Here is a 13,647-nt window from a genome sequence, read left to right as displayed (position 1 = left end):
GCTCCAGGGCCAGTGGCATCTCCATAGCATCTCCTATTGTTCTCGATCTCCACCTGCCTCGGGCCTCAGATTCCCTGCGAGTCTTTGTGAGACCCTCTTTGTACACTCTTTCCAGGGTCCTATTCTCGGTGTGGATGTTTCTGGACTTGTTGACGTACCCTCGCAGTCTTGTTTGGAGTGAGGAAGAGGGTACTGCAGTAGCGACCATGATCCTTCTTCAGCAAGAACTCATTAGGCTTTTCTTTGTTCATTTTCCTTCATTCCAACAGAAACGGAATGAGCCTCTCTTACACGCACGGTTCAGTCCTGCATGTTGGAGAAATGGGGGAAAATGAGTGCTGCTGATGGCAGTGGTTGGGGAAGACATGGGCTGTGACCTCACCTTTGCCTGAGTCCTGAGGCTGCTTTGTTTAGAGTCGGGGACCTAATGTGGGCCAGGACCCTCTGTGAGAGCCAGTGTCCAGTAGCACCAGCAAGAAGAAAACTCCGTGCTAACTCTGCCCCCACCCAGGGACCAGCCTGCCCAAAGACAACTCCCAAGTCCTTTCCAGCATCCTGGGCCCCAGCAATACCGGGCAGCTCTTTTTTCTGGAACACATAAAGCACTGCCATCCTCTGGACCTTTGCTCTCACTACTCAGGCATCCAATACCTTGCCCTGCCCTGCCTCTTAAGAATTTATTCAGGGCGCCTGGGTGGCTCAGTGGGTTAAGTCTCTGCCTTCGGCTCAGGTCATGATCCCAGGGTCCTGGGATTGAGCCCCACATCGGGCTTTCTGCTCGGTGGGGAGCCTGTTCCCCCCTCTCTCTCTCTGCCTGCCTCTCTGCCTACTTGTGATCTGTCTGTCAAATAAATAATCTTTAAGAATTTATTCAAAGGTTTATTCACCTTCTGTGTGAAGCCTCCTCTAAGACTACCTTGTAATGCATTATTCCTTCCTTTGTGATCCTTGCTCAGTTTATGGGACATTTACCCACTTCGAGTCTGTTCTGTGCTGGACACTGTGGAGCCCACCTTGCCTTCTTCTCTGAACACAAGCGGTTCACATCGGATTCTCAATGCCTCCGGGGCTGGGGCCAAATCTCTGTGATTTCTGGGTCTGTGTCTCACCACTGTGTTTTGCACTCTGTGGAAAGTGCAAACGGAGAGATGGCTTCTAGACTGGGCTCTGCCCACTAATTAGTCGTGTGGCCTCGGGCCAATCTTCCAGCCTCTCTGGTCTCCTTTCTCCCCGACAAACAGCGGTGATGATACCCATGGTTGTTCAGGGGACAGTGAAAGGTCTGGAGAGAGGACTCCTGAAAGCTGGGAGCCCCAGGCCAGTGAAAGATGTGGGGGTAGTTGTACCCCCATCCTTTCACCGGCGGCGAAGCCGAGTCTCAAACCCTCCGCTCTCTTCGAATGTCAAGTGCACCAGCTTCCAATCCCTCCTCGGGGCGGGCCTTTGGGCGGCTGGGAATCCTAGGCTGCGGAGGATTCCGGGGCAAACTCCAGACTCTCCTCCCGCCCAGCCGTGCCTTCCCGAGGCCTCGCAGAACACACCTTAAACCCGGCGCCGGAGCGCAGTTCCGAGCGCAGCCCAGAACCGCAGCTTCGCGGCGCGGGCCCGGGCCGGGGTCGCGCATCTCCAGCCGTGACTCAGGGCCGCTCGGGCTAGGGGTGCGTGGAGGTAGGCGGGACCGACCAGGGCCGCGCGGGGGCAGGCGCCGGGCGCTCGGTCGCTGAGCTGTGGGAGCAGAGGCTGGTTCCGGCCCGTCGCCATTCCACCGCGGGCGTCTGGCTCGCGGGGCCTTGCTCCACCGCCGCTTCGCACCCGCCGTGCTCCTCTACCCGTGCGCGGCGGCCGGGGCAGCCGGTGGGGGCTGGAGCGCGGGGCGGGCTCTGCGCTCGAATGAATGGGCGCCCGGGGGACGCGCGCGCTCGGGGCTGAAGGGCATTAGGACCGTGAGGATCGCTCCGCGCTCCTGTCTCTCCCTATCACCCCCCACCCCCCACCTCTCTCCCTTTTCTGCTCTGCAGGACTGAGCAGCCAGGCGCGAGCGAAAACAAACAGCTGGGGCTGCGAGCGCCCCCACCCCGGCCCCGAGAGCAACCGGCCCGGGCCCCCACTCGGGGCGCCCGCCCGCCCACCATGAGGAAGATCCGCGCCAATGCCATCGCCATCCTGACCGTAGCCTGGATCCTGGGCACTTTCTACTACTTATGGCAGGACAACCGAGCCCACGCAGCATCCTCCGGCGGCCGGGGAGCGCAGAGGGCCGGCGGGAGGCCAGAGCAGCTCCGCGAGGACCGAACCATCCCGCTCATTGTGAGTACGCCCTGCGCGCCGGGCGGCCGGCCGGGGAGCCGCGGCGCGAGTCCTTAGCCCCGCGCGGCTGCAGAGGGCGCGGGGCAGGGGGCTGCGTGCCCGCCGCGCCCTGCCGGCTTTGTATATGTTGGAGCATTCCTGTCCGTTGTTATGGCAACCTCTGTCGGGCCAGCCGGGCCAGGGCGCACGGATGGAGGGAGGGTGACAGCGGATGGGGGCTGGGAGAAAGTGCTGCAAGTTTGGTGGGCCCGGCGAACGCGCGCGACTGGGAACGTGGCTCTCTCAGCACTGCGCGGGCGGAGCCGGGGGCTGGGGGTCGGGGGCCGGGGACAGTCCGCACCTCGCCCGCCCCAGGAAGGCAGCTGGACCTTGCGCGTAGCGAGCTGGCAGTGGGAACCTCGCGCGGCTGAGCGCGTAGGAGGAGGTGCGCAGCCCCTCTCTAGTCTCCGGGGGGCAAAGGACGTGGGGTGGGGGCGTTGGGTAAGGCAGGGTCGCTAGGGTCTGCGCCGGGCTTTGCGCCCCCATTTTCGGCTCGGATCAACTTGAACTTGCTTCTCTCGCACGGAGGACTCGAGGTCCCACTGCACCCGCGGCGTTCTTTGGGTCCGGGAAAGGTCTCTCTTCCTGTATGCGCCCTTCACCCCAACACGAGGGTCCATCACGACTGGCGAGCTGGCAGTGTGTGCGCTACGGCTGGGAGATTCCCTCTCTCGCGGTCTACTCCGCGATGCGCCAGTGGGGAAACAAAGGTGGCGGAGCACGGCGGGGGCCTCCGCGACGTTGCCGGGGCCCTAGGCGCTCCGGGGACTTGGGCTGGGGCGTGCGGAGCCCCCGCCGCCCTGCAGGGGGCGTTGCTGTCGCCGCCTCTGCCGGGGCCCCGGGTGACAGCCCTGTGTGGCAGGGGCACCTGTTGTGGCGGGAGGCTCTGGGACCCGCGGAGAGGCGCGGTCGAGGGACCGCGTTCTTCCGACAGGGGCCGGTGGTGGGCGAGAGCCTGGGGCGACCCTCGGAACAAGCTGCTGCGCTGGGGCAGCTCTGCCAGAAGAGGACCAGGAAGAGGGAGAGCAAAGTGTGGGGCCAAGGGGGGAGAGTAGAGCTGGGTGGCCATTCTGATGGAAAAGATCTGGGCCTGGGGAGGGAGGAGTGCGAAGCTCCTCTGGGAGGGGAGATGCAGGTTCAGGAGGTCGAAGGCTTGTGTGGAGTAGAATCTGGGATATTTCTGCAAAGGCAGCTGAGCCCCAGGAATATGGTGGAGGCGGGTGTCAGTGTGGAAATGTTCACATATTCCCAACCTGCCCCAGATGCCGTGTCTTGTCAAACCCCCCCCACCCTCCCCACCTCTGGAAGACGTAAAAAAACCCTGCAGGGGAACCGTATTTCCTAGCTTTGCCTCCGGAGACCTTGGGGTTTATGGGTTTTCCCCAGCCCCCACCCCCAACTCCCAGATCCCTGTCCAGCTGAACTCTGTGGGTGAGCCTGATTAGGTGGTGTGTTCCCTTCTGAGCCCAGGGTCCCTGTCACTAGGAACTGTTTCCAGAGCACTTGAGGATGTTTGGATGGAAAGGCTGATGAGCATAAATCCTCCAGTGTAAAGACTCCAGGGTATTGGGATCTGGGCAGACTGACAGAGTGGAGTGGGAACTGGCCAAACTAGTAGTGGCCCCAGACCTGCAGGGAGCTTGTGCAGGACCCATCCAAGAGACCCTGTTCTTACACCCTGAGAGGGCCAGCCCAGGTCTCAGGGTAGGGGGGCTTAGATGGGCCGGGGAGAGGCAGGCTGGCCAGATGTTCTGTCCTTCGCTCTGGTGACACTCTAGTGACGTGTGGGGAAGAGGGTCTGAGCTGGAGCAGGAGGGGGAGGGGAGAATGGAAGGGAGAGAGGAAGGGGAAGGGAAGGAAGAGAGCCCAGGGAAACTGTCGGTGGGAGCGGAGCTTGAGTATGGGTCTCCTCACAATTGTCTCTCCTTCAAAATCCTGACCTTGCTCTTGGACCTATCCTCACTCCTCCTTGCCCTCTGAGATGCCAGATGCCGGGAGGGCCGCTCAGACCAAGAGCCCTGGAACGGTGCGGGGGGGTGGGGGGGTGGGGGGTGAGGGGTGGGGGCGGGTGAGGGGGGGCGGGCTCTGCTGGAGGCCCCGGCTGAGTTTTGAAGGGAGGAAATTGGAGGTCGTGAGGGGGCGCCCATGAACAACCTCCGGCCCTCTCCTTGTTCCCATGGGGTTCGACTTGCTGTAGATTGGAGCAGGGCTGTGAACTGGAAGCTAAGTTTAAAGTGTGAAGGATTATCAAAAAGATCCTGGGAGCCAGGGAGTGGAGGTGCAGGAAGAGGGAGAGTGGGAGTTCCAGGGAGTGAGCCACAGCCTCTTCTCCGTCCACCGCAGGCCATGGCCAGCGCCCTCTCTGTTCTTCAGTTTTAGCTCTGTTCTGCTGCGTAGACATTGGTCCCCAATCACACACCTCCCTGGACACAGCCTTGCATTGTCTTCCTATCTTCCGAGGTATTTCAGTTCAGGAGGGTTATTAGTCATATAGGCTGTCACTCAGGGACTATGCTGGAAGCTTCTTACATCTCCATATTGATGCACACAGCCAGACTTAATAAGTACTTGTTAGGCGAATGAAGTAGGATTTCTGCCCGTCTCTGGGAGCAGCCAAGCTTCACCCCCCCCAGGTCCCCCATCCTAGTGTTTTGTTTCTGGCTCCAACCTGAGCATAACTAAGGAGGTAGGGGAATGCATGTTCATCTCCCCTGGGGGTTGAACCCTTTGTCCTGCCTAAAAGAGGCAGGTGCCTCTGAGGGTTGCTTTCTCCCAGAACGCTATGGTGAACCTCTCACTGGTCTTCCTGCCCTTCTAAAACATGTCTCTGTCTAGTTGGGCCAGGATGCTACATGTGGGTTTTCAAATTCTTAGGGAATGATGTGGCCAGCGCTGCTGACAGAGGCTGAGAAAATTCAGACAAGCGTCATCATCACTCCCCTGGGGAACTGGAGAGCAGAGCTGGGAAAGGGAGGGTCTGCCTAACAGCCTGGGCCAGGGGGGGCAGCTCTGCCTTCACAATGTCTGGGCTATTCGAAGCCGGCCAAGTTGCTTCTAGACCTTGGAAGCCCTGTTTGGCATTGTGGGGTGTCGGCATAGCAACCGTATGGCCCGGATTTCTCAGGGAGGTCCTGATTTTTAATATTCTGTCCTGCTGTCAGCCCATGTGTCACAAATTTTGATGTGAAAAATTGGTTATGGAATGTGTAAAACTACAGGGAGATACTGACTCCGTCCCTAAGTGGCTGCTGATGATGTGTCAGGACTCGTGATTTTTCCATGCCGTTTTTTCTGGGCAACGCAGTGGGTTTGGGGAAATCCACTTGAATCTACATTGATGCATGCTGGCCCCGGACAGCCACTAAAGCAGGCGGCCGAGCAGACATGGCCGGCCTCCGGTCCTCAGACCTCGCAGTCGGGAAGAACATTTGTGATTGGTTTGGCACCCAGGTTTTCCATATGCTAGTTCTCTAAGAGGCATGGGTGGGATGCTAAGGTGCTACACGGAATTTCACTTTGCAGGCATATTTTTAAAAGACTGTCCATTACAAATATTTTCAGGAAAGGGGTACTCATTTGCAACATTGCCTGTTTGGAACCGTGAAAGTCTTAGGCACGAAGTTTTTTTTTTTTTTTTTTAAGATTTTATTTATTTATTTGATGGAGATAAAGAGCACAAGTAGGCAGAGCAGCAGGCAGAGGGAGAGGGAGAAGCAGACTTCTCTCGACAAGCAGGGAACCCGATGTGGGACTCGATCCCAGGACCCTGGGATCATGACCTGAGCTGAAGGCAGACACTTAGCCAGCTGAGCCACCCAGGTGCCCCAGGCACAAGTTTTCTTATCCTCCAATTCGAATCCTGCTGATGATTATGGACAAAATATTTATATCTCTGGACCTTGGTTATTTTATGTTAAATGGGGGTTAAATGATTTCTAAGGTTTGTTGATCCTTAGACAAGCTCATGAGAACTTCATTTCTAGAAGCAAATAAATTGGCTTCAAGGGAATTTTCCTGAGGGGCATTGTGAGGTTTATTGCTTGTGGAGGGACAGGTCCCTGTCAGGAGGGGTTCCTGCAGTGACCCCCCCGAGGCCTCAAAGGGATCTCTGCTCACCGAGCAGGAGGGGACACAGGTGACGGACGGCTTTCCTGGTGCTGTGCCCTGAGAGTGGAGGCTTCAACAAGATCTTGATGGGTTCATATTTTATTTATCATGTGTGCATTTCGGAACTGTGGAATAGGGTTTGCCTAAAAGACAGAAAATGATTTTATATTTCATTTGTCTAGGTGCCACACACAAGACAGAGGATGGGGAGGGAGATGCACGTTCACCTGTAGCTCCCTTTGCCAAAGTGCTCAGATTGGGAAGCACCTGGTCTCCCGTCACTTGAGTCCCAGCCTGGGTCATGCTGATACCTTTCTGTAGGACTTGGGGACAGCACAGAGGCACCAAGACTGGTATGGACCTGAGAGCCCAAGAGTCTCCTCCCTGGGAGGCCTGAGGCCCGAGGTCCCAGGATTCTAAGGTGCTGCTCACTCTTCAGATGGGCGCCATTATTTCTGTGCATTAGCAGTAGTTCCCGCACTGGCCGCTCCAGGCCTTGGGCCTGGCTTTCTCCTCTGGTAGTCGAGTTTACCAGCTCTGGGAGCAGAGGAAGCCCCTGGGTCTGGAAATGCCACTTCAGGAGATGTGGAGGGGCACAGGCCAATCAGACAATTTCCTGGGTGCACTCGTAGACGGTGTGCAACGGCTCTGGAAATGGCCTGCAGGGCCTTGGTGTCTCTCTTCTAAATGGACACTTGTGCTCTTTGATCCCTACCTGTCTGGCCTCTGTCAAGGCCGTTACCTCTGTGTGATATTTATGGAGGCTGCGTTCGTTGGCTACTTCTATGGTAGATGTCTCACAAACTTCAACCTCTCGGATTCCCCTCAACAACCTGACGAGGTAGGTGCCATTATCAGGTCCGGCTGACATATGAGTAAACTGAGGCTTACTTATCCACAATCAGGCAAGTAGGAAGTGCCTTTAGAACGAGGTGTTTCTGCCTGTGAGGCCCAAGTTATGTCTTCTTTCCCCTGAAGCATCTTTAGGGCAAGACCAAGGCTGATGCCCCAGCGCCTCTTTCCTGGAGTACTTAGATCCGCATTGTGTTGACTCCATAAACATTTGGTGGAGGAAGAAACGCAAAAACCATTGAGAACAAGATGTTAGCAGTAGAAAAGTAGGATTATGGGTAATCCCCCCATCCGTCTTTTGGCTTTTTCAACATTTTTTTTTAAGTAGGCTCCATGCCCAGGGTGGGACTTGAACTCACGACCACGAGACCTGAGCCGAGATCAAGAGTCAGACGCTTAACTGACTGAGCCATCCAGGTGCCCCTCAACATTTTTTTTTTTAAGATTTATTTATTTATTTGAGAGAGAATGAGAGAGAAAGAGAGAGCGTGGTAGGGGGCAAAGGAAGAGGAAGGGAGAAACCCAAGCAGACTGTGTGCTTAATGCAGACCCCGACGAGGGGCTTGATACTACGACCCTGAGATCAGACCTGAGCTGAAACCAAGAGTCAGGTGCTTTAACTGACTGCACCTGCCAGGTGCTCCTTGACGTTTTTTGTTTGTTTTTTTTTTTTAAGATTTTATTTGTTTATTTGACAGACAGAGATCACAAGCAGGCAGAGACGCAGGCAGAGAGAGGGGGAAGCAGGCTCCCCAATGAGCAGAGAGCCCGATGCGGGGCTCGATCCCAGGACCCTGAGATCATGACCTGAGCCCAAGGCAGAGGCTTTAACTCACTGAGCCACCCCGTGGCCCCACCCTGACATTTTTTATAATAAACATCTTTTAACATTATAATGACAAAGCCCTTTGGGATAATTATTTTTAAAAGTATTCAGTGCTGAATAAAATCACTCTCGACTCCTCGATGGAAGTAAACTTCTTAACCACATCTCACACTTCTGACTCTCCCATCAGTGCTCAGCATTGAGCCAATGGAAAAGGCAAGAGGTTTATGTGACTTATTCCGTAAGGCGTGAAGGAATAGAACTAGGGCGAGTGGGTAGAAGTTGCAGTGAGAGAGGACAACTGTCATTGAACCATCCATCTCTGGAACAGTCCAAAGGATGACCAGGGTTTCTCTTCACCCCCTGTCAACAGGTCAGCAGTTTCTTCGCAGCAGTTGCCCGGGGATGAGAAAAGGTTTGCTGTCCGTCCATCTCCTGAAACATCAGGCAGCTCTGTGATGGGTTTTGAAATAGGGTCCAGTTCTTACACCACAAGGGACCTGGCGCTGTAGGGAGCAGGGCTGGCTGAGAACACGGAGGCCAGGCCAGGGAGGAGGATGACTGAAAGACCCATAACGGTCGGCCACTGTGCTGTCCCCTCCCTGTTCCTTTGGAGCTACCAAGTAGGCAAGCAGTGGGGGGCGAGGTTGGTTGGAGGCAAAGCCACGAAACAGCAAACGTATTTAGTGTCTTTCCTGCTCCTCAGAATGAGGCCCACAAAGCTTTCCTGCCCAACTGAAGCCAGGCCTGCTCATCTCCCCGACAATCTGAATTTCAGCTATACCTTAGAACAGTATCTGGCTGGAGACAGTGTGACCACCCGCAGGATTTTTGTGAACATATCAGAATAGGTAGAAGTAGCAGCCTGGAGTATTTTGGAACTCAGGGGGCAAATGGGAGAATGCTTTTCGATTATACTCCCTAGGCAAGATAAGGCTCAGGCCACATTTGGGAAGACATGGAGGCAAGTCTGTCCCAAGGAGAGCCTTTCAACTCTTCTGGACCCATTAGGGAGAGCTTCAGGTGTGGTTTAAGGGCCCCAGTGTCTCTTTCTTGCCATTCCATGAAGTGAGGTGTGGCTCAATGTACATTAGGAATAGCATGTCCCAGGGCTCAGAGGTGGGTGACATCTCTTGACACGCTCAGAGTGTGACACCTGCCTTTAGAGGCCCTTGAAGGGTCAGGACCTGGCAGAACAGAGTGGCTCGAGATGGAAACAGGTGTTGGCCACAGGGGAATGAAAGTGTGAGGGGATGGAGAGATGATGTGGAATGAAAACCAAGTGACCCACTTCTAGGGTTAGTCTTGCCCCCAAGGGGTGACGTTTTCTTAGGTGAGTCACCTCCCCTCTCTGAGCCTTAGTCTCCTCATCTGTCAGATGAGGGTTGAACTATAGGACCTCCGAGGCGCCTTCCAACTCAAACCATCCTTAGCTTTGTTTACCTACTTCTGAAGAAGTGAGGTGGCCCCAAACCAGGGCGCAAGGTCTGCTAGTGCTTAGATGAAAGAAAACAAGGCCATAAGGTGAGGTGTACAAAGAGCCAGGCCATTCATGTGCAGAAGAGCATGAAACCTTCAAGGTTTCATAAGGAATAAGCCGGACCTACTCCGCCCCTGTTCTCTTCTCTTCAAACGCTGACTGGTGGAGCTGTGCAGCTCCCTTTCTGCTACACTAGAAGCCTGCGGTATTTGTGTGTCTGGGTTTGCTCACAGACACACATGTAGGGGTGTCTGTGGGTGGACTTCAGACATCTGGGCCATCTGGGGAGACCAAAAAGAAACCACAAAGACCCCTGAGCAGAGAATGGATAGTCCTGCGTCCTTGCACTTGACTCAGAAGACAGGTGTGGAATTGCCCTTAGGCCACAACCTGGAAATGAACATCGTAAAAATCAGTTTAAGGAGATCAGGAAGTTGGCCATCTCCTGGTAGCCTTTCGCTTTTCTGGGGTTACAAATCCATCAGATTAGAAGAAGTGAGATGAGAGAATTGCTAGGAGCTGCAGCTACACCGAGAAGGGACGACGGTTGACAACAAAGGAACCAACCAGGAAAGGCCATAGGAGTTTGGAGCAGTCCTCCTCTTCCTGAATAAACACACGCTGGTCAGAAGTGCTGATGGCATCATTATTCCTTCTCTTGACAATTATTTGCTGAACGCTTACTATGTGTCAGGACTGTTCCAGGCTCTGGAGATAACAAAATGGGTAAAAGGCCCTGGTCTTTACAAGCTCGCATCCTAGTCTGGGAGAGACAGACCATAAACAGATAAATATACAATGCATTAGGTGTGGAGTGGGGGGCAATATCATAAAATAAATACCATGAAAATAAAGCCACAAAAGGGGACAGAGAGACGAGAGAAGGATGGCCAGGAGAGGCCTCTCAGATAAGATGGTGTTTGAGCTGTGGCATGAATGGAAAGAGAGCCATACGGGCATCTAGCGGGAGAATGTTCCAGAGGGCCAAGGCCCAGGGCACAATCTCTGCAGGGTGTGTGCCCGGGGCACTTGGCTGGGACAGGCTCAGCAAGGGTATAAGTGGCCCAAGGTGGAAGTCTGGGTCATTAGGCCCGTAGGCTGTGGGGAGGTGGCTCAGGAACATGTCCCTGAGTCATCAGGAAGTGATAAATTACACCCAGTGTACAGGCTGGGTACGTCAGCGGACTGTCATTCCATTCAGAAAATCTTCCAGAAATGTGATCAAATATAATGGGAAGTGTTGATTCTTAAAGAGGTAACTAAGTTCTTCGAAAAACAGTCTATGGCTGGAAACTGGAACACTTCATTTCCTTATAATGTGAGATCAATGAGGTACTTGTGTGTGTTGCGTCTCTCTCTCTCTCTCTCTCTCTCTCACTCGGCTGGTGATAGGGAATGGAGAGTGCTGGTGCCTGAAGAGATTTAGAAGACAAAAGATAATGGGGCCCTTGTTGAAATACTGGAGTGATGCAGAGTGGGGGAGGGCTCTGTCTCGGGAGGGAGAGTTCTGTGTGGGAAGAATTCCTCCATGTGGTGGTAGCTGGTCGAGTCCCCCTTTGTTTCCTCATCTGCTTCACTGCGTTCTCCTCAGGTGCATTTGGGACCCCAGAAAGGATGTTTTCTGGCAATGCAGGAACTTGGAAGTCTTGTCCTTGTGTACAAGCAGGTTCCCCTTTGGTACGGGCAGAACATCGAAGGCAGAAGCATCCGGGGCCTTCCCTCAGACATGGCGTGGGCCCCCGAGGCCTGGCAGGATCAAGGACCCCACACGGCTTTTTATCAGGCAGGCAGTGGAAGAAAGGGGCTGTTTCAGGGGCAAGACCGCTCTGCCTAGGCCTGTCTGAGACTGTGTCCACTGATGTCCAGGTGGCTTCCCCAGTGCCCTGGTGGCTGGTATGATAAGGCTTCATGTGTTCCCAGACAGCCGCCAGCGCTGTCTCTGTGGTTCAGGTTACACACCCTCAATTCCAGACCACTGTCAGTCATGCCCTTTCAGAGGCTGCTTTTCAGAGTTCAGATTTTTATCCCTTTATCTTCTCCCAGCAGCGCTGGCTTTTAGCTTCTTTCAACCAACTGTTGGGGAGTACTTCTGACATTCCAACGTCTTTCATCTCAAGGGGGTCTGGCCCAGGGAGGCCACAGCCAGAAGGGACCCATGTTGTCAAGTTGCCAAGTCTTCAGTCGGTTTTGAGGGGTGGGGGTAGCTTTTGGCGCCTCGCACGTCTCTGACCAGATTCTTTGCTTAGAAACGAGCTTTTCCCCTCCAATTGAAGTTCCTCCTTGCAGGGTTGGAAGGGGAAGAGGCTGAGGGGGGTAGGAGAGGTTGGGGTCATTATCCAAGGGTTTGGGGTAGAGCCCTTCCTGAGGCTCAGGGAGAAAAAAGATGCGATCCATTAGTGATGTCTGAGCTGGTGTTGATGGCTTAAAGGAGTCAAGTGGTAGGATTGAGCCAGAGCCCCAAATAGTTCACCAGACCTGAGGCCAGAGGGAGAAAGGGAACCCAGGGAGAGAGCACACACACTGCAGGGACCAGGGAAGATGATAGAGGACTTTTGGGAGCCATAAGCCAAAAGGGATGTGCCAAGTAGAGCCTGGTCACAGGGGATCTGGTGGAGGCCCCTGTCCCTGGGTAGCCAGAGCACTGCATGGTCCAGATGTGCACTGACCGCTATGTGACCACAGCCACATGTGGCTACTGAGCGCTTGACGTGTGGCTGATGCAACAGGGGGAACTGAGTTTTAATTTTATTTAATTTTAATTGATTTAAAGTGGAAAAGCAAACACTCATTTCAGTTATTGGGCAACTTTTAGGAGTGTTTGGAAGAACTAAAGTTTGTGGAATCTACATTTTGAACTGCAAAGTTTATGAACTGTCAATATGGAGCAGGTATTTCCGGTGAAAATTTAGTGTCTCAGTTGAAATGTGCTGTAAATGTGACATACACTGAATTTCAAAGACTCAGTACAAGAAAAGGATTTTAAAATATTGACTACATTTTGAAATGATAATATTTGGATGTGTTGGGCTAAATGATATACACTATTAAAATCATTTTTATCTGTTTCTTTTTACCTTTTTAATGTGGTTACTAGAAATATGTAAATTCTGCATGGCTCGCCTTCTATTTCTTTGGGCTGAGCTGGTCCTTAAACTGTTCACGAGCCCTCTCTAAAGTGCTAGGAGGTTGTCAGCAGAAGGTTTTATGTAAAGTGAAGAATGTAACTACATTCCCAATTTACCTTGACTTCGGGGTAAGTCCTTTCTGGTCCTGCTGCTGCAGAGTCTGGTTCCTAACGCACCGTCATCTATGGGCACGGGACACCTCCCAGCACAGGCCTTCGTCCTCATACCATCATTAAAACCAAGGCCAATGTTTTCTTGCAGCCTCTTCTCTTTTCAAAATCCCTTCTAAGCTCTTGCTGTGATGAAAATGGGTTTTGGGTAGGAGGGGTCGGAGCAAGGGAGGCAGGGAGCCTTTTACTCCCTTGGAAAGTAGAGGGATTAGTTCTAGTCTGTTGCTTTCGGTGTTTCGTCTTTATCCTGTTACAGCCAGAATGATAAATAGGTCTCGGCTCCACGGCCAGCCCAGAACCTGTGGAAGAGGCCGCCTGCAGCCCTGCGGGGAGAAGGCTGCTGAGGCTACCTCAGGACTGAGTGGATAAGAGGTGGCTGATTAGCCATGTCTGTAAAGGGCATGGACTGGGACTGTAGAACACGTGCTTTGTACATCTTGATTCTGCCTGATGAGGTTGTCTTCTTAGAATTTTCCTCCACTTTAAAGACCTGCAACATGTTTTAAGAAGTTGGCCACTTAGAAGAAGCAGGGATGAGGCTTGCGCTGAGTTAGATGTGCAGAGGGGAAGTTGATCATCTCAGCTGATCAGAACCCTAACCAAGGAGATGTGACAAGAGCTTTAAAACACTGTGTGGACTTTTAAAACACTTGTTCACTGACTCAGAAGAGGTGTGTTGGCTCTTGTCTGGGACCAGTCTACTGGCAGGATAAAGACAGATCTGTAAACCCAAGGAGAAGG

The 13,647-nt window shown here is 53.6% G+C and overlaps 1 protein-coding gene across 3 annotated transcripts in view; it reads left to right on the top strand.

The window, feature by feature from the left end:
• Positions 1-1,557: 1,557 nt before the first annotated feature.
• The window catches only part of GALNT16 (polypeptide N-acetylgalactosaminyltransferase 16), a 91,310-nt gene continuing 79,220 nt past the window's right edge, over positions 1,558-13,647 (top strand). The window contains exons 1-2 of one of the 3 annotated variants that reach the window (XM_032849393.1): positions 1,558-1,668; positions 2,019-2,307. In XM_032849393.1, the coding sequence (XP_032705284.1) occupies positions 2,131-2,307 (177 nt within the window). In that variant the 5' untranslated portion in view covers positions 1,558-1,668; positions 2,019-2,130. Of the gene's footprint in view, positions 1,669-1,774; positions 2,308-13,647 lie in introns of those variants that run through there. The other 2 variants (XM_032849395.1, XM_032849394.1) reach the window with 2 other exon arrangements.

This window comes from Lontra canadensis, unplaced genomic scaffold (genome assembly GCF_010015895.1).
Source record: "Lontra canadensis isolate GAN:19392208 unplaced genomic scaffold, GSC_riverotter_1.0 scaffold227, whole genome shotgun sequence".
NCBI lineage: Eukaryota > Metazoa > Chordata > Mammalia > Carnivora > Mustelidae > Lontra > Lontra canadensis.
This window is presented reverse-complemented; position numbering and strand designations above follow the sequence as displayed.